Source organism: Cyrtonyx montezumae, unplaced genomic scaffold (assembly GCF_038088225.1).
Source record: "Cyrtonyx montezumae isolate F1298 unplaced genomic scaffold, pur_monq_1.0 scaffold_4, whole genome shotgun sequence".
Classification (NCBI taxonomy): Eukaryota; Metazoa; Chordata; class Aves; order Galliformes; family Odontophoridae; genus Cyrtonyx; species Cyrtonyx montezumae.
In genome coordinates, this window is record NW_027072045.1 from 29,184,392 (window position 1) to 29,205,533 (window position 21,142).

At 36.1% G+C, this 21,142-nt stretch overlaps 1 protein-coding gene across 10 annotated transcripts in view; it reads right to left on the reverse strand.

Annotated features, from left to right (window-relative positions):
- The window catches only part of KCNMA1 (potassium calcium-activated channel subfamily M alpha 1), a 422,031-nt gene that overhangs the window by 57,771 nt on the left and 343,118 nt on the right, over window positions 1-21,142 (reverse strand). For 9 of the 10 annotated variants that reach the window (XM_065746496.1, XM_065746495.1, XM_065746490.1 and 6 more), the window contains one exon: window positions 145-238. In XM_065746496.1, the coding sequence (XP_065602568.1) occupies window positions 145-238 (94 nt within the window). Of the gene's footprint in view, window positions 1-144; window positions 239-4,203; window positions 4,498-21,142 lie in introns of all 10 variants that reach the window. The other variant, XM_065746491.1, reaches the window with a different exon arrangement.

Below are 21,142 nucleotides of genomic sequence, written 5' to 3' on the forward strand. Positions count from 1 at the left end.
GCTGACAGAATAAATACTTCAGCCTTTCAGAAACCATCTAACAATCTTTTTTTCCACCGCCTCCCCTTATTTTTTGATGTGGGGGGAGGAGAAGAGGAAGAGGGAAAGAAAGGAGATGAAGATATGAGTTTCTTACAGTCTTACCTCATCAGTTTGGGTGAGGAGTTGGGTGAATTTCGCATGCCTCCATTTCGTTGCTTTTTTTTTGGTGATAGTGTTGACGGCTGCTCATCTTCAACTGGAAATATAAGGAACTCATGAGATTAAGCACTGTTCTACATGCCATATGAAATACAAGTGAAGTAGCAAAGAACACACACTCTATGTCCATTCACGCACTGATATTTCATTGCTAACATAGGCCTAACAGTAATAAAAATCAAATACATGTTAGTCAAAGAAATTGGTTTGAAGGTGAAGCAAGTAAGAGTACCGGGTTTTGAACAAAGGCGTTCAAATTGGTTTCAGACTTCAAAAACATAGGGGGGAACCACAGTGGGGTTATTCTGAGCATTATTTTCAGTTAATCTGTGCTATAGAAAAGTAGAATTAGTGCTCTGCTATATTTCCAGAAAGACAAAGTACTATTTGCAATATGAACATAACAGCTGCCAGCCTGCTTTTGCTAATGGGCCAGACACCAGTTGGTTCTTGCTCCTCACATGCCAAATAACAGAGTCTTCATGAAGAGATGTAAAATATTCAATGCCTTTATGTTCAATGATTCAGTTAGTCAGGACTGTGAGCGCAGCCTGCCATTGTGCACAGATCTCCAGCACAAGTCAGACCTCATCACTCCACCCTTCTCACAAAAGGGAGTTGTAACAGGATTGAACAGAATGAGGTTGAATGGTAGTGGGGAGACAATACCTGTGTAACAGAGGATGCATATGTTATGCAATCTTTTAATGAGGATGAGGTGCACTTTCAATGACAGATCAATTTCCAGATGTAAAATCACTCACAATTTTGTCAATCATAAACTATTCTTAGATAACCTAAGCCATAACATGTATTGCTTAAACAAGTGCAGCTTCCTAATAGCTCATCTACAAGAATTAAGCACCATCATTACTGGTTCAAGATCATTACTGTACTTAATAATCTGCACACAAGGCTTACATTTGCTAGCAAAGGGAATTATGCCTGCTATCTCATATTCACACTAATGCTGAATTATTCTAATGTAAAGAAGGAAAAACAGACTTATTTCATCCTATTGTTAACTGGAAAATGAGCTAGAAGGTAATACAACTGACATCTAGAAATCTGCTAAAAGGAAAGAGATTAGTAGTAGTAGTAGTAGTAGCAGCTGTATTAAAAGAGCTTAATACACATTAGCAGTGCACAAGCAGAAGCTGAAAAAAAATTGGTTTGCAGTGAGCTACATCGAAACAATACCAAACTGCAAACCTGGATATGTGCTACCTTAGATTTACCTGAGGACAAATTAAGTTATATCCTTCTGATATCTCCCTTTTCTGACAATATTTTATTCCAGTTTGTGCTATAGTCTGTTGTGTCTAGTTTTCTGATGTCTGCTATGTAAGTTTGTTTTGCCTTGGTCAAGATTAAAGTATTGGGCCTGAAAAGACAGATATGCTGTCTTTTTAAATGTTCTGGCATTACCTAACACACCCAGGCAATTAAAGAACTACTACATTTCAAATGAAAACAAAAATGAACAAAGAAAAAAAAGAGGAGAGGAGAGGGGAAGGGGAAGGGGGAGGGGAAGGGGAAGAGAAGAGAAAAAGAAGAAATGCCCCAAGTAGTTGTGTAAGTGGTTGTACATAATATCAAAGCAATGACTGTCTTATAATGATCTACTTCACAAATTTAACTTCATTTTTTTCTCAGGCAGCGTTCACAAAAACAAAACCATCCTCTTCTGACTTGACTTGATTTTAGATGCTTATTATTAGTTTAGTTCTATTCTTTGCTAGGCTCGGAGATAGATAAGCTCAGAGAAAATTCTCAAGATTATGCAATTTGAAATTTCCTTTCTGTGACATTTTCTTTCTGGGTTTAAACTAGATCAATTCACTATTCAGTTGTTTGTAACCTAAAGTCAGCATTCTCAGAATTATTTTGTTTGTAATATCTTTTTGTTTCCAATTATAACAAAGCTGCATTTCATTCTCCTGGTAGAAATAACTCTGAAGTTCATTTAACTTTATCCACTGCTGTGGAACTACAGAATATTTGTCACTAGATTCAGCATTGTACCCTAAGTAAAGCATACTGCTATGGGATTATATACCTATCATGACCACACGCAAAATCTTACAGGAGTAAATCTGTAGATTGTGTTACATCCAGAAACATTTCTGTGAACAATAGAAAACACTAGCAGATTATCAAGTTTTCAGACAGTTAGAAAGATTGATCCAAGCCTTTCAAATACTAAATGTAGAACACCAAGAAACTTTTATACTATAAAGTTCAACATTAATGTTCTCCAGTGCTAACATCTCATACTATTTTGCCACCCAATTATAAAAGAAAGTCTTAGTAATAAACATCCAGAATAACCACATATAGATTTCTAGCAGGCTGCTGTTATATTTGGTACAGCATCTACACTAAATAAACTCCCTCTTTTGATATATGCTTGTCATATTCAAACTATATTACTATCACTAACTACCTGTAAAGTCCAAGGTTAATGTGGCTCATTTGTTAATACACATCAGCAAATCTTCATGATATCTCGATTCGCAGATAAAGTAATACCCTTCTTAAGCCAGGAAGCCATTATTTTTATTGCAGTAATGAAAGATAATCTATGTTAATCATATTACGTTCAAATAAGATTTTGTTTTTCAATGAAATCTATGCACGGTTCATAGTGTTTCTGAAGTTTTAGAGATGCAGCTCCATCAGAACAAGAGAAGAGAATCTATGCAGCTGAAGAAAATGAATGGAATGGAGAACATTACCTATGGCTCAGTTCCTAAAAGCATTACAATAATCACTCACTTCTTAGAATAAGTAGGGTATAAAACATATTTAATGATTATCCTTCAGATACAATTATATATTTCCCGCATATTGAAAGAAATAGATCCAACAAAATTTTTAGTAAAGTCATAAAATATCATTTTAGTTTCATGAGTTTTGTCTGCATTAATTTATAAGGGAGTCTTTGATGTGCTTGTTCTTAAGAAAGACAACCACATTTGAATAATGGGCTGTGATATATGGCAACTCAACTCTGATATACTATATTTGACTTAGTACTTTTGTTACTGAGAATGTGCCCCCATTCTTAGTATATCTGATACCTTTATGCTACAGGAGTTGTTTTAAAACACAGACATATCATAGCATGGAGGCTTTCCTTACCAGCTTTCAGGAAAAGTGCAAATAAGTTCAAGAATTCAGTCCAGCCTATGAATTCTAACATATTTCAAGAGCTTGGTTTGTACGTCTCTAAGTATAAAATTTAACATATTGTTGTAACAATCCAGTACTCACTTGTCTATCAGGCACAGAATCTAACAGTTTTGCAGTTCCGGGAGACTTGGTGCTAGAAAAAGTGTCAGGCAAAATCTAATGAGGCTTCAGATACCCTGGTTTATGCTGGAGTTTAATTTAAAGTTACACTGATGTTTTAACATGTTTGCTTACTCTTGAGTAAAGAGAATTCATTATTTCAATGACAAAACCTCCAGACAATGTTCCATGAATTGATTTAAGATGTGCTGGTAATTTTAACAGCCCTAATGTGGAGTTGATTTCATTTTTTAAAATAAAGGGAATGTCATTCAGAAGCAGTGGACGAGCTCATAATATTTCCCTTTTTTCTTCTTCTTCTCTTTTTTTTTTTTTTTTACTATTATTAAACTAAATCTGTCTCTTTCACTGTCTCTCTGAGGTCAAGAGCAGAACGGCTTACAGACACCATTTTTGGATCCCCCAAAAGAGCAGTGATTTGAAATACTATTTATGTGAACTCATTTTGCTTAGAATGTAAGCACATCAGACCAAATAAACCATATGAAAGATAAAGCACAAACCACCCAGAAACATTAGTTGACTAGTTGTCTTGATTAACTTATTAATCACCACATCTGGAGAAACTCACATCTGTAAGCACTTAACAGAGCATTAGTAATGTCATAGTCACGTTGAAAACAGACAGCAAAACCATGCACAAATCAATTGGAATTGCTTTATGCATCCAACTATGGGGCTACCTACGGAGATCTTGGTTCAACCCAGGCTTTTGGGAGTGGTAGCGATATTTTACAGGCAAGCTGAGTGCCCTTTGCAATCTACAGTAGGTAGATTTTCCTTGTTCAACAGAATTCAATAAATTAAGTTGCAGCAGCGAGGGATTGTTGGGTAGGAAGAGGCTCCCTTTACGGTTATTAACAAGTGGAACAGGTTCCAGGGCTCCTTCAGTGGACTTGGCACCAACCAGTGCATTAGTAGTTGTATTCTTGAATTGATATGAGCTTTTTGGGTAACTTGATCTAGCTGCATTCTTTACCTCTAAATGATAAGAAAAAATGTAAATTAATGTCCTAGTATTAAAAATTATTTCAAACCATGAATCAATTTTCACATAGTGTGGAATTACAGACCTTAAAGCTTAAAATATCAGTTTCTACAGTTGAAATAAAGGTTTATACCTGTAATTTTCTTCACTTTTTCCCGAAAATATACGTTTTTATAAAAGAATACTTATAAAAGGATTATTCTAATATATTATCATGTTTAAACAATAATCCCATCCTAGGGTAAGTGTGTTTGAGGCAACTTGTATTTCCCACATTGATAATGGTTTTGAGATTTACTAGCTGAGGAAGATGCTTATTCCCTTGAATCTACTGAAAATGACAGGGGAGCTACAGTACTCTGTTGCTGTTAAAATGAATAAGGAATAATAGAAGAAAAGTCAACATTTCAAAATTGTGCAATCATAGTTATGGAATTATTCTGGTGTTTATGAATCTACATAAAAGAAGTTGGGTATTTAGAACTGCTGAGTACTGTACATTTCAGGATATTAGGTATAGCATCTCTGAAAACAGGTCGAATGGTTTAATTTCCTAAATATGGTTTTGACTTGAAATGGTGATTTTCAATCTTCTATTTATAACATACCAAAGCCAATTGAACAAAAAGAGGATTTAATATTTCCAAACAATTTTTGGTAAAAATATCCAGCAGTGGTCTTCTCCAAATGCTTGTTTCATTATGAATGAGTATATGATTGAGAAGAAGGCATACTACTGAGCCTGTAAGAACTTATATTCTATTTTGTTACGTAATAAAAGGAGGTTAAGTAGGGATTTGTTTATGGATTGATAATCTTTCAGTATTACTTGCAGATGTTTGAAATGCCTTAAAGTTTCCATGGATAACTCTTAATAGACAATAGCTCGGAATTATTTAAGCAGGTTCACAAGGGTTTTGGTATTTTTGGGTACTTTACCATTAGACAGAAACATTATCTGTTAAATGGGCAGACATACATAAATACCATCCACAAGCTTGCCATTTGTATTCATGCACAAAATCTGCCTATATCATGAAAATGTAATTTTATGGGAATTATAGGAGTGATTTGAATGTATTCTTTTAACTGGGTTGAAGTATTTATTAAAAATTATCTATTCTCATTCAGTGATCTCTGCTTGCCACTACTATGAATGATATGAAGAAGAAAATCTGTAAGAACAGAACCAGAGTCCATCTTGGCGTCACTCTGCTTTTTCCTAATAATAGCAAAATTCAAGCTATAGTAATAAAAATGCATACTCACGAGTATGCAGATAGTTTTAAATTAGGGGAAGAGCACATATCTTATTAGCAAAACTTCCACCAAAAAAAAAAAAATTCTATGCATCATGTTGGAAATATGTCTTGAATTATCAGCATTACCTAGGAGTCACTGTTTTTTGCTCAAATCTTGTACTTCTATCTGTGGTACCTCTACATTGAAACAATTTTCAGGTGATTAAATATATCTGCAGAGACCTATCTCCCTACAAAACCCACTGGTCAACCATGTATTCATACAATTTAAAACATATCCATTAAGTTTTATTTTTAAACTACAGGCTAACATTGGATATATTCTTTATATATCTACTTGCCTGCATCAAGCATCTTTACAAACAACTGAAGAAGGCCAAAATCTATTACTAATGTTTATCTACCCTCCAATCAAATTGTTCAAGAAACATAATATTTTTACATGCACTTTCGGAACTCAGTAATCATTTCACATGTAAGATCTAATTATCAAGCACTAAACTTACATAGCAGTGTATGTCTTATGGCATATTCCATACAGATGTAACACAGAAGACTGTGTGCATTCTCAATTACTCTAACACAGTTAGAAATTTTAAACCTTTGGAGAGTAAAATTGGTTGTTTTATTCTAAACAGCATGTGTCAAATACATCAAGATACACATGGAAATACATGTGTAAGCACAGAGATGCAAATTTGAACACAAATATAGCCATGTTCTCAGATTAAGGAGCATTGTGAAACTAAGAGAGAAATATAAGCCAGCACTGTCACTTCTCAGGCACATAATACAATGCGCAGAACTTAAACCATGTTTAAAAAAGTATCCTGTTGTTCAGCAAAAGCACTTTTACGATTTCTTAAAATCTGATTTCATTCCTGCACTGCTATGTGGGATCAATTTCATGGAAAACATATTTGCAAAACAGAGATTGCTCTTAATTATATGGAACTGAATACATCCTTACAGACTGTCACTGCCTCATGAGGTTTGGCAACCAAACTGTTTGGATTGGGGTAATCTGTTATACCACTGTGCAATTTTAAACCAGAAGTTCCACATCCAAGAGGGTCCACTTCCAAGTATGTGATGAGTTTAGCATCAGTAAGCCTACTGAAAAAGAACTATTTTCTTGTCACAGTTAAATAAGTTTTTCTTTATCTGATATGGTATATACAATCACTTTCAAGGAAAATGGTTACAGGATGAGTGTTCTGCCTGCATTGTACATGTTTCCACAGTCTGTAAGAACTATTCAGGACACTCCCATGTACCCAAAAGGCATTATTATTGTTAATTAAGAATCCTGGCATTTATTGGTCATTTTGAGAGCAGATGAATAGCTTATTGAGAATAGCAAACAATAAGGAATTAGATAAGAGTAGTAATTTAAGTAATTCCATGTTTTCTGTAGTATTTCTAACTGCTCTCTGGGTAAACATTCAAGGTATTTTGGAGAACACTGTAAAGAAATTGATAAAAAAATCTGTCAATATTAGACAGGTAAAAAAAAAAAAAAGCCTTTAAAATGTGAGATATGAATGGGATTTAGCTAAAGGTAGTCTGAAGCTGCATAAATTCCTACCCTTTCCCCTGACCTCAAGAATTCCCTTTTAAGCTCAGAGAATATATGCTTCCTTACAGAATGCATTAGGGAATCATGACTGTTTCTATTTCTATATGTTTTATTTATTCTAATGAAGATAATTTGAAATGCAATCTGGAACTCCCTGAACATTTTTAAAACAACCAATGCAGTTAATCTTATGCCTGTGGCAATCTCTATTTATTCTTTGTGAACATACACTTGCCACAACTTAAAACTGGGCTGAGCTTTAATTTAAATGTAACAAGGCAGAATACCAGTGCAGTGCTTTCAACAAAATGGCTGAAACTGGCTTCAGCGTGATTTGCCTGGAAGGGAAGATGAAAATGTGTTTTAAAGGAGAAAAAATATCCTGACCAAAACCAGACATTCTAAACAACCACCACCAATACCCACCACTCCATTCCTCCCCCAGCTCTATCAGCTGCTGGGCTTTCAGCGCTGCTATCGCCAGACACTAACACAGTGTTTTCCTTCATAGTCAGCCATCAGCCAGAGCTGTCACTTGCAGATACTTCATTTTTGTTTCAGTCTAATTCATACTGCACCCTCTTAATCTCTGCAGTGAGTAATGCCACGTCCCTGTGAAGATACGCCAGATCCAGCACTAGAAGTACAGAGAGTGCTTTTAACTACTGGACTATTTTCATTTGAAAAAAGATTTTATTTCTCCTCCCTCCCTCCAACATCACTGCTCTTTCTCCTAAGCATCCTCCCAGCTGCCCTCCAAAGGAGCAACCACTGCTCTGCAATCTGGTTCGCCTTCCTCAAAGCCCAGCTTTCAGGTGGTGGGTGATGATGAGCTGCAGATCTGTATTACTCAATGCAAATAATCAATATGCTGATTGAGCTTTTGCCTACCAGAGACCTTTCAATGGGAGAGACAGCAAGCATGACTTCCCTCTTTCAATGACAAGGCTGTTTAGACTTTGCTACCTACCACTTTGTGAATCAGGGAACTGAAAATACCCACAGCAATTTCTCCAAACTGTCAGCTATTGCTGTGATTCCACCCAGCACCCCCCTGAACAAGACAACAGATTAACCATTAGGCTAGATATGTTGAAAATATACAGCTTCAACCTTTCCCCAGCTAGCTCAGAGCGATGTATAGATGATTATTTCAACCGTCAGCTGCCGCATAGACTTAAACCCCTGCACAATAACTCCTGGATTCATCTGCCCCTTGTCAAACTTGCACAGCTTTAGTTTGAGCATACATAGTGTGGCAGTTTCACTGCGGATCTAGAATAATCCAGACGGCTGCTGTCTCTTTGTTAACAGGAAGCTAAACTGATGAGTTTGTAATGCATTTCTTATCAAAGGTAGCTTCAAAAAGAAAATGTGCCCCATCAGTTTGGGTTGGATTTTAGCAGAGTATCGAAATATGGTTTAATCACAACGTGTCTAGATAAAAATATTATTAATCCCCCTTAAAAATCACTTTATAACAATTAATTATTTTTTAAATAAATTTATAATTACTACTGGATTTTTTTTTAATTGCGGTAACAGATATAATGAAATATTTGAGTAGAAACCACAGTGCAGTGGTGCTTGACAAGATACAAGAACATTAATTTTAGAAAGCACAGAGCAGTGTTTGGTGTCAGAAATGGTAATTCAAATGAAAGAGGATTGCTTTTTTGGTTTCCATATGCACTGTAAACTCAGGGAACTTCATTACATTGCTTTGTTTTGTTTTCTTTTATAGACGAGACAAACAGATGATATGCTTCATTCTAGTACCATGAGAAAAGCAGGAAACACTCACTGACTTGTAGCTGGAGAGTGTGCCATCTGAAGCAGGTAAGAAAACATTAAGATGCAAGAATGCCAAGGATGCAACATTTCAGAACACATTACAAATACTAAATGGTGCTTTCGTGATACATCATCTTTGAAAGGGCAACAACCAATAAAAGATCTGTTTTTATTTTTTGTTTTTGTTGTCCCAGACTTGTACCTTTTGGCTAAATGCATGTAACACTGGTAAAATGCCAAATTAATAGCTTGACAAATTAATTACTCCAGCCTTGGTTTTTTGGTTGTTTATGTGTGTTTGTGCGTGTGTGTGCATGTTGGTTTACTCTTACACTTTTTTAAATCTGATGATTAAATTTTGTATGAATAATTAGACTGTCTTTCAGTCTTACTTCTCATCACACAAAATGGATTGAAACAGCTATAGATTTCTTCCTCGTCTTTGTTTTTCCCTGAATGTTGTAAAAAGATACTTCAGACAAAATGCAGACTGCTGCTAGGATGGATGTGGCTATGCATTCTAGATGGCTGCTCTGATATTGTGCTAAATCTTAACAAAATAAGTGAAAGTTCCTGAGCTTTTAGGGTCACACAAGTATACAGAGTGCAAGACAAACTGCAAACTTGCAAACCCTGCAAACTTTTAACTTGAATTTTTTTTAAGAAAAAACTCAGGCTATGTATTTATTTATAGTACCTACAGCCTGCTTTTAATTTATTTCTAAGGGTAGAGCAACCCCTTAAGGCTAGTGTGGAGCTTTGTTTGCTCTTTGCTATTCCCGTTTAATTCAAGAGCATAGATACTAAGAATGTTTTCCAGGGATACCAGTTATTACCATTTCTCTATTACTGTGACTTCATTAACTGAAGATTCCGTTTAAGGTTGTTCAAATTGTGGCTGATCTGAAGTCCACTGAAGTCAGAGAAACACATTGACTTCAGTGGACCTTAGATCAGGAGTTATTCACATCCCATTCTGCAGGGTGAAAGTCACTAAAATGGGGCAGGATTAAAGTACTTCCCATATATATAGCATTTCACAATTGGCCTGGACACTTAAAGAAGGAAGGCTTCAAATTTCATGGTCCTGGCTTATTGTTCCTACAGAGAAGTATACAGGAAGAGTAGTTTGCATGTAAAAACCACCTTTCCTTTCCTCCTAGGAGTGTGCACACTAGAAAAAAAAGCTGCCTTATTTAATTTCTAATTAAATCCTAACTTAGAATAAGTCATAATTCCAATAAAACCCTGAATATTTTTTCTGTTGCCAGTTTTAGTATTTCATCATACATTTTTCTTGATTTTTAGATTCACCATTCTCAATCTATGGCACATTCTGCAATTGTTTATGGAAACCATTACACCGTCATTGCAAACTCTCAAGTTAAAAGCCACCCAATTAAAACAAATAAATAAAAAAACCAAATAAATAAAAATCCATGTACTTCTTTCGCCCAATTGACTTTTCCACATTGCAACCATACAGAATACAATTTGGCATAACGTATATTTGGGAAAGGAGTGAAGAAGGAGAGATGTGACTGTACTGTAGGACTCAACACTGAACTTAGTGTTCATGGGGGTCTGTTTTCCAAACAAACATCAAACTGAAAGCAATTGACTTTGTCTTCTGAGAGTGCACAGTGAAGAAAATGGAAATTTATCAGAGGAATCCTGGGTACAAATATTCTGCAGTTACACTTAAAATACTTTTTATTCTATTTTGACAAGCTGTTCTGCTGTCTGAACACTGAGGAGGAGCAACAACAAAATGTTATCCTTGTGTCCTAAACAAGAACTGTTCAGATCCTTGCTTGCCCTACCCTGTCACAACCAGCCAGGAACTCCAATTTTAGAGCTCCAGCTGCTGCATCTGGCAGAAGGAAAGTACAAAAAGGTTGGTCAAAGCCAACTTTTAACTTTTTAATAGAATATCTGATAGCCCCATGGCTACAAGCAGAGGAAAGGGAATCTAATGACTTCAAATTTAGTTCTACTACTGATCTGTTACACAGCCTATGGATTCTTGCTTACAGTCAGCATCCTCTTAAAAGTATTCTTCACTCATAGCTCTTGCTAAGACTCAAGTGGCTAAATTATCTGAAAATGTTGCTGACCATCACTCATTTCCCCACATCTGCCCAGCATAGCTTGAGGTTGCTATTGCTGTTTGGAAAATACATTTAATAAAAACATACAATGTGCATGCACCTGATAAGAGTATACTGCTATTAGTGCTTTGTATGTTTCACTGCTTTGTTTTAATTGGGCATGATGGCACATCTCTTTCACATCAAATAACTGTAACATCTTTTTTTTCTTTCAAGGCATCTTTTTTCTTTCCTTATAAAACAAACAAACAAAACAACCGAACAAAAAGAACGCAGTGTCTATTAAAGGATACTGATTTCATTATGAGTGCTGCTTTGACCATTCCCCAAGGCATGACATGTAAAGGCAAAAGGCATGCTCTGAGGGAGCTTCTTAAGAGCAGTATCACACCACAAATCGTAGTGTTAACATTTTCCACACCCACAGTTTTCAGTGCATTGTCATCAACTATCCTTGTCTCAGTAAACAGCAATCCAGTGTGCTGCCTCAGAGGGGATTTTGACATCATGGGTGAAGGACACAGAGGTAGTTGCAGCAACAGCAGTGATAGGCTGTAATTATGTCCTTCTGTCAAACTGTAGGAGGAATTTGTCCTGTTGCTACTAAGTAGAAGTTTCCACTGTTACTGAATAAACTCAGCCCATTTAGACACTGCTAAATCCAGAAGTTTTAGCTCCTATTATGAAGAAAATCAGAATTCCAAAGACCAACATTGTGTCTAACTACAATTTCCATCATCTCAACTATAGTTAGGGAGAAAATATACTATGGACAAAAACAACTTTGTGAGATAAAAAAAAAAAAAAAGGGGCACAATAGACCATGGTGATTGGTCTGCTCTTTGGGATTACAAATCCTGTATTTACTGTAGAGATGGTATTCCATAGGATGAGAGAGCATGTAGAAAAATAATAGTTATATGCCTGCTTACTCTACAAATCTCAATAAGGTCTTGCTGCAACTGTTTCCTTCCTGAGAGCTTCAGGAAGTGTAGATTTAACTATGCAGATATCTAATTAGAATTATAACTTCTCTATCCAATTCCAATAGCCAATTTATCTCTACATCTTAAATACACACAATTTCACTGTGACTCCAATTTATATACCCTGAAACTTTAAACTGAAATAACTTCTCACTAGCCTGCTCACGACAAGTTTAAAAATATATTTTTGATGAAGATACTTTCATCAACTCATTTCCTGAAAAAAAGATATGAAGTCCCCTTGCCCACTGCTTATAAAGATAGGGGACCATATTCTTAACTTCTAAGATTTCTTGAATTCTTTCTCTGCTTCCTGGTGAGTTACCTTAGTTCTGAACTACACAGTGTAGGAGAAATTGCTTAGGTGATTTTGCTTCTGTTGTTTGTAAGTGGGCTTGTTCTTTGTTTGTTTTAATAAGAGGTTAATTTGCCGCTGGTAGATTAGATTTTTGTTCCCTTATAAACATAGCTACCATTGAATTTATTTTCCCTTCTGGCAGTTGTTTACACTATATAAAAGGGTGTAGAAGTGCTTTTGTCTCTGAACAAGAAGAACTGAAATCTTGACATTTAACTCTGCCTTTCTTATCATCAGCCTTATCTGACTTTTATCCACACCAGTGGAAAAACTTCAATTTATTAAATGTTAATAGGATCAGGCTCAGTGATCCCCGAGACTCTTTCAGGTTCAGCTGTAATATTCCTCTGGGATGGAGATCTTCACAGTACTGTTACCTGCAAGCTCATAATATAATTTTCACATGTTTAACTAAGTATAAAATGCTGTGCATGTTTATGTAGAAGTTGGCTCTATATGTATATGCTTACACTGTATAACCTACCCATATACAACGGATACAAGTCATATGAAATAGTACAAATATATATTTTTCTTTGCATGATATTATTTCTTCAAAAAGAAAAAATAAAAGTTATCGGAGGAGTTTCGATTACTACCTATTTCTAAGCTCACAGCACCATCTGCTGGTTACATTAAGTTTTCTCTCTTCAAATCTCTAAACAAGTGACTAGCATTTCTTAGCAGCTGTTATAAATAGGTATTGTATTACCAGAAGACAAATTTTTAGCACACTGGTTGCAGTTTAACAATGCTCTATTAATGGAAGTACAGCTTTCATAAAAACGGGGAACGTTAATAGCTGACAAACCAATTCTCGTATGCAAAGTACTGTAAGTCACAGGGTAAACACCCAAATTAATCAAATAGATTCAACCAACTGTATTAAAAGCCTGTTTTTATATATGATGCTTTTATCACTTACTTATTAAAGTTTAATACTGCCCATGACACTAAGAAACCAATTTTTTTTTGTTAAATGCTCCCTATTTTAGGAAATGCTTAAGAATTACTTTACTTCAGTGTCATAAAGCTCTGTTTATCTCTGAACAAATGTATCTAAAAAATTACATTATTGTATGGTAAATATATCAATATAATGATGCACAAGATACACTTACCTAATATTAAATCTATAAAACAGTAGAAAAAAATAGCAAGATCTGAAATAGAAGTGGAATATATGCAGGTTGCTCCAAAAGTAATGCCTCCCATTTACTTCCATAAAAACTACAATAGATGAAAAGAGCACTGTAACACTAGTTGACAGAGCAAATACTCAGCTACAAAACAACATTTTTTCAATATAGTCACCATTATTAGTTATGCATTCTTGCCAGAAATGAACAAGAGACTGCGTGCTGGGTGTGTAAAAATCTGCACCAGTGAAGGTGACCCACTGTTTCACAGCTGCTATGGAAAATGTTGCCCATGCACTTCATCTTTCATCAGCCTGAACAGATGGAAGTCAGAAGGCACCAAATCCAGACTATACAGTCAGTGTGATTGGACAGTCCAGTTAAGATTAGCAATGAGCTCCATGGTCTTAAAACTTGGATGGGGCTTGGAATTATTGAGTTGCAAGAGGAAGGTTGCCATCTTCTTTGGCCTGACTCAGGAAGTTGGAGCCTTCCTTTACCAGGCCCCCATTCAACCTGGCCTTGAACACCGCCAAGGATGGGGCATCTACAACCTCTCTGGGCAACCTGTTCCAGTACCTCATCACCCTTTCAGTTCAAAACTAAGAATCATAGAATGACCTGGGTTGAAAAGGACCTCAAAGATCATCTAGTTTCAACCCCCCTGCCACTGGCAGGGTTGCCAACCACTAGACCAAGCTTCCCAGAGCCAGATCCAGCCTTGTCTTGAATACCTCCAGCGATGGAGCATCAACAACCTCATCGGGCAACCTGCTATACCACCATCTGCCTCTGACGTTGTGAGCCAACATAATAAAATAGAAAGCATAACAGATCCACTTGGAGTACTGCATCCAGTTTTGGAGCCCCCATCACAAGAAGGACATGGAGTTGCTGGAGCAAGTACAGAAGAGGGCCACGAGGATGACCAGAGGACTAGAGCACCTCCTCTTCAAGGACAGCCTGAGAGAGCTGGGACTCTTCAGCCTGGAGAAGGCTCCAAGGAGAACTTATAGAAGCCTTTCAATACCTGAAGGGGGCCTACGGGAAAGCTGGGGAGAAACTTCTTAAAAGGGCAGGTAGCAATGGGATGAGGGCAAATTGTTTTAAACTGGAAGATGGTAGATTTAGACTAGATATTAGGAAGAAATTCTTCTCTGTGAAGGTGGTGAGATATTGAAACAGATTGCTCAGCATGGTTGCAAATGCCCCCTCCCTGGAAGCATTCAAATCCAGGCTGGATGAGCCTTTGAGAAACTTGGTCTAGAGGGAGGTTTCCCTTCCTATAGCAGGGGGATTGGAACTAGATGATCTTAAAGGTCCCTTCCAACCTAAACCATTCTATGATACTTTTGAAACACACCCCATGATTCATAGCTATTGAGCATTAAAGAAGTTCAGTACGCCATTTTAAGGTAAACAGTGGAGAAACAGAATAGGAAATATATATATATACACACGTTTTAAAGGATATGTGATGTCTACCTCTTACTGTATCTTCAAAAGAACCTGCAAAATAATTAATATGCACATCTCTGCCAAAGCATACAGCTGTTTGGCTGAAATTCACTGGGGAGAAGAAAGGGCTGGCAGTTTCTTAAAGGTAGAAGATAAAGTGTAAGCTATGAAATCCAACAGTGATAAGTAATGACAACACTGCTTACAACAGCAGTTTGATCTGTACTCAGAAGGATGGATGTATTTGGTAAGGATCACATTTTAAAATAAAACCTAAATAAAATCAAAATACCTCCATAGAGAGTAAATGAACAAACAGAGATTGCTATAAATTCTGCCCAATTACATCTTTAATTCTTTACAAAACTACAGTGAAAACACTGAAATATGTGTTGAAGTTAGGGTTAAGGTATTTAGAATTACTGTAAGAGGGAAATGCATGTTCTCTCACATGCACTTCGGTTAAGACAATCTACAAAGGTAAAAAAGTATAAAAGTAACAACTTATGAAGGAAGTAAGCAATACTGAATATACCAGCAAAGTTAATTGATAACAGCTACTCCCATGATGAGGAACAGCTTTAGAAAGGAAGCTTCAAATGTTAAACACATTGTGCTACAAACCGTGATGCAAATATGGACATTAAGGGAGGAAATTAAAGGTAGCCTAACAGCAGCATCCTCATGGCTAAAACATAAAATATCCTGAAACAAGAGGCAGGGAAAGATGGTAATGGAGAATTTTGACAGAGTTGCCACGGTGCTGAATTATCAGTGCATGTTGCCTAGCTAAGTCCTGCACAACGCTGGCATGCTCACTGTTATACCAAGGAAACCATTTAAAACACTCTGAGAGTATAAAATTAGAGAAAGAAGATGTTCATTTTCAAAGGAGTTAGCATGGTAAAGATAAAGGGCTAGGAAAACAAAACAAAAATCCAACACAATAACACCAAACCTATAAAGTAAATTCTGCAGGAAATCACTGCCATTATTACTGTTTAATTATCACACAATTTCCACATTAAAGCCTACAGGCAACTGGAGAAGCATGAATTCTCTCTAATAAACAGAGAATTGATATATTGGCTATCATAAGATTTGTGGGTTAGTTACTACCCTGGAAGGAACTATATTAACCAAAAATGCCACAGGATGTCAATGTATTTGGAAATAGTGCTGCTGCCAGATGTTTTGAGAGTCAGATACTAAAAGGATCCAGAAATGCAGTGCTCAGGGGACACTGACAGCTGACAAGAAAGTCATCTTCCAAAAGCAAATTGCTTGGAGCTCTACCTCTGAGGATTTTATTTTGTCCTGCCTGAGGAGAAAAAAGAAAGCAGACAAAAGACGCATATGCTAAAGGCAAATTAAAAACAAATGCCTATTTTTACAGATTTTTTATTTTTTTTTCCTCACGGGCATTATCCAACTATACTGCAGAGGAAATCTGTGGGACCTGAGGGACAACTTCAGGATGCATCTTGAGGAGTATGCAGAGTTTGTGTATCAAGGCTGAATATTTCAGCCCAAAGACACCATTCACGCATTCCATCAGTCTACAAATTGAGACATAAAACAGCAGATTTTCTACCTATTTAGAAGGAGAAATCTCAGTAAAACTGTGGATGAGTAAGCTGCAGCATTTAAATCAATTCAATCAACCAATTAAAAAAAACAAAAACAAACCACATTAGACCTTGATCCCTTGATCAGACACTAGATGTAATAACACTAAAAATCCTGATTAATAAAATAGAATATGCATTTTTATTCAAGGAGATAGTATTTTCAAGTAATTATGCAGAACTTAAAAGTCCCCCAAATCATGCTATAATTAAAATAAATAAATAAAAAGAGGTGATAGTGAACATGAGGACAAAATAATTCCATGCCCAAAAAAAGGCAACAGTAAATGTAGAGGCTTAAAAGACTGGCAGAATTCTACAACAATGGTATATTGCAGTACACAGATTAGGCACAGGATATTTGTGATGAAAATCAACATGCAGATGGCAAAGGTGCCTGTGGGTTAAAAGACTGCCAACTCCTGCTCTTGTAAAATTTCAGACTGATTTTACATCAGACAAACCTAGACTTATCTGATCTGAGAGCCTTGGTTTTAGACTTCCCTGTCATTGCAAATTGTGGGCTCTTTCAAATGTAACAAAAGGTTTTTGCTGAGTCCTGTAACTCTCCGAAGTGTAAGATGCCTGTAAGTTGGACTCCCTTTATGGAAGGGATATTGTCATATAGCAAGGATTACATTGCTGATTCCAGTCTCTGCACATCCTTACATTACGATTATCACCACAGAACTTGTGCTGAGTCTGACAGATGTCCCTGTTCTGTCATCTTTCCTCCAAAGACATACATTACGACTCAATGAAGAAATCAGTAACATACGTCTTGTTAGCCAGAACAGTGAAAAGCAAAATATATTCAATGAAATGTTTGAATAGATATGTATCGACGTATTTTATATATATCAATGTGTCCTACATATTTTCATGAAAACTGTATCAGATTCAAAGAACACAATAATACTATTTGATAGAGCAAATTCTTGGCTACTAAACACTATTAGTTATGCATTTTTGCCATTGATGAACAAGAGTCTAAATGCTGCACTTATAAAAATCCTCACCAGTGGAGGCGACCCACTACTGCTGTTGCCACTGCTAAAATGTGCCACCCACCACCTCACGGTGCTCACACACACTGTTTGGTCTACAGAAATTTTCAACAAGCAGCAATTAGTGTCAATGGCATTTTTTCTGAATGGAGGAATTCAATTCCACACCTTTGCTTCACTCTCCCTTCCATGTCAGATGTCTTTATCAGACTGCCCCTCCACTGCCATCTGTCACAAAACAGCAAAATGTAATGGGAGTATTGGTGGGAAGGTTCAACTTCTACTGCCATACTATCAACATCCATCTTTGACGTTGTGGACCAACATAATAAAACAGAAAGAATTACTTTTGGAGCATCCCTCATACCCTGGAAAAGAGGCCAGCTACACCAACAGCAACACAAACTTCTATAGTGCCAGATGGAACAACTGCTCATCCATTCAGGCAAAAATTTGTTCAAGAACATTCATTTCTTGTTGCCACACTTTCTCTAAAGTAAAGCCATTGTAGTGTAAAACCTCATTCTACATTACAGTGCCTTGAAGGAACATGTACTTTTTGATTTAGAGAGTAACAATAATGTTAGAAATATGGGAATGTAGATAACAGAACACTTAGTGCAAGTAAAATCTTTTATGTTAGAACAAAGGAAATGTCACAATAATCCTCAGAGATTCCATGTTTTTTTGATTGGATCTGGTGATCTTCGAGGTTTTTTCCAACATAAATGATTCCATGACTCTATGATTTCATTTAGCAGTTCCTAATAGTAAAATAAGATCTTCATTTTTTTTGAAACATTTTTTTTCTGAAAGAGTGGTCAGGCACTGGAATGGCCTGCCTAGGGAGGTGGTTGAGGCACCATCCCTAGCGCTGTTCAAGAAGCGTTTAGATGAGGTGCTAAGGGATTTGATTTAGTAGTTGGGTAGGGATAGTGATAGGAGGATGGTTGGACTAGATGATCTTGTAGGTCCTTTCCAACCTTATGAACCTATGAACCTATTTAAAGTAAAGCTTAGAAACTGATGAAAACTGTAGAGGATTTTTTTTCCCGAGATCTTAAAAGAGAATTGTCCCTGCCATAGCAATTAAACAGAACCCATTAATGCCCTATTAGTTAGTATCCCTTTTCAAAACCTAAATTAGACAGCAGCAAGGCAGTCCTGATAATTTCTACATTTCTCCTTCTGTTATGTACCTGATTTCACTTTCCTCTCCTCCTCACCATGTATCTAGGACCTCCTCCAGCAAAGATCAGAAAACATGAAAAATAGCCTCTGTGGATGAATCACTATGTTAAAAGGATGCCTGTGATTATATTCAGTACTTCAAAACAATGATCTCCTAGCATTATGCAGCACAAAATGTAATACAATATGTGAAATGGAACAAGAGTCATGTAGTAAGTTAGTAGCTCAGTGAAGACTGGAATCTCTTTCTTGTGCCAATTTTGTTTCATTTTTGCCTAGGTAGAATTTCTAGTCAAACTGAAATATCCACAGGAATGTATAACAAGATGACATTGATCGCATCTTACACTCTAATAACACTTCTTCCATCCTTCCTCTTCAGAGTAATTGCACTGTACTAACAAGATACGACCTGGTATCAGTGAAGCATGTATGTGTAATATAGCATACAGTATGTTTCCTAAAGTCATTGATAAGAAATAATTCACAGCAACACAGTATTCAGTAACACATAAAATATCACAGTGAAAATTATATTAGTGTGTTATAAAATGGTACGCTAGCAGAAGCTGGTAAATCGTCTCAAACAGTAAAAGTATAACTGAACTTTAACCTAAAGTATGTTTTCAATGTATTTAAGAAGTTATATACTAAACAAAATCCATGATTCTTTTATAAAAAAATAATTTAAATTCTTCTATTCAACCTCTTTCCCTCTAGTATAACCTCTACCAAACCAATCACATAGCATGGGTGCTTGGTTTTAGGGTACTTAAAGAACCACAAAGTTATGTGACAACAAACTCTATTTTTACATAGCACAGAAAAAAAGACTCATGAGGCACATACAAATACTTGGAAAGGTTCTAGGAGCTCAATGATGAAAAGAAAAAAATCATCTTTCAAGTTGCTTCTGGTTTCTGGGCTGAGAGCTGGACCACTCTGCTGGATCTACATTGAATTTCATAACACCTAACGATCTCTGTTTGTAATTCAATAAACTCTCCTAGGTTAGGTAAGCATTAGGATGGCTCCTTTCAGCTCTAGTTCTAGAGGAATCATGTAGTATGTGCATGAACAGACATTATAATTAATATGACTACTTACTTATTAAAGGTGTGCATATGTGAAATATGCTGAAAAAGCAGGTGATGGAATCAACATACTTGATTTTTTACATAATGCAAGTACACTTTAATTGGGTTTGGAAGAAATTTATTCTAGTTCTTTTTCCCCAATAAACTCTGTTACACATGATATCTTGATACTATATCCTAGTCTGTTAATTTTTCAATAAGTACTTCCTTCTGCAAATTATAATAAATTTAGATACAATAACTTTAGAACACATGAAATGTAGAAGACCTAGGCAAGAGGACTCTATGAATGAGATACACAATATTTCAAGTCAGGAAACATCTTTTTTTCTCTAAATTATGAAAGAAGCCAATCAATAAAGGTATCAAATTAAAATAATGTTAGTAATAGTAATAGGGAATGAGAAGTACTGACTATACAGATCAACTGTTCATTTTAATTTGGAAGCAATCTGAAAAGAACACGAATTATGCACTAAAATGTGTGGGTGATTAACATGAACTGATAGCTCTCTGCTGTTATTATTTCAGTATTAGAGACCTTGACTATAAATTAGCTCATACTCAAAATGGTAATCAATTTTGGGGACCTCTCCTGAAATCTGGTACTAACATCTTCCCAGCATCAATGAGCTTCTCAATCCTGCAGCTGTTCCTAAAAGCTTCCTCCCAAAGGCACATTTAAAACTAAATTAAATGCAACTTTGACTTAATTAACGTTTTAAATGATAATGAATACAATGTAGATTCATAGAAGGCATTTACATTGTGTTATAAAACTGATAAAATTTTAATAACTCTTTGTTAATAAGTTATGTCTCTCCAGACCCATAAAGCCTAAGGCAGTCAGTGCTGTAGTCTAGGGCCTAATCTAGGTTCCTAATGCAGGTGGAATAAGGAGGCAAGAGTCTGACTTGACACTTGACATTTGCTCCAAGCCTGTTCTGGATCAAGCCACTGCTTGTTCATAAGTACTTTATTTCATATAGTAAAGGTCAGAATTTGGGCTCAAGGCAGGGCTATGACAG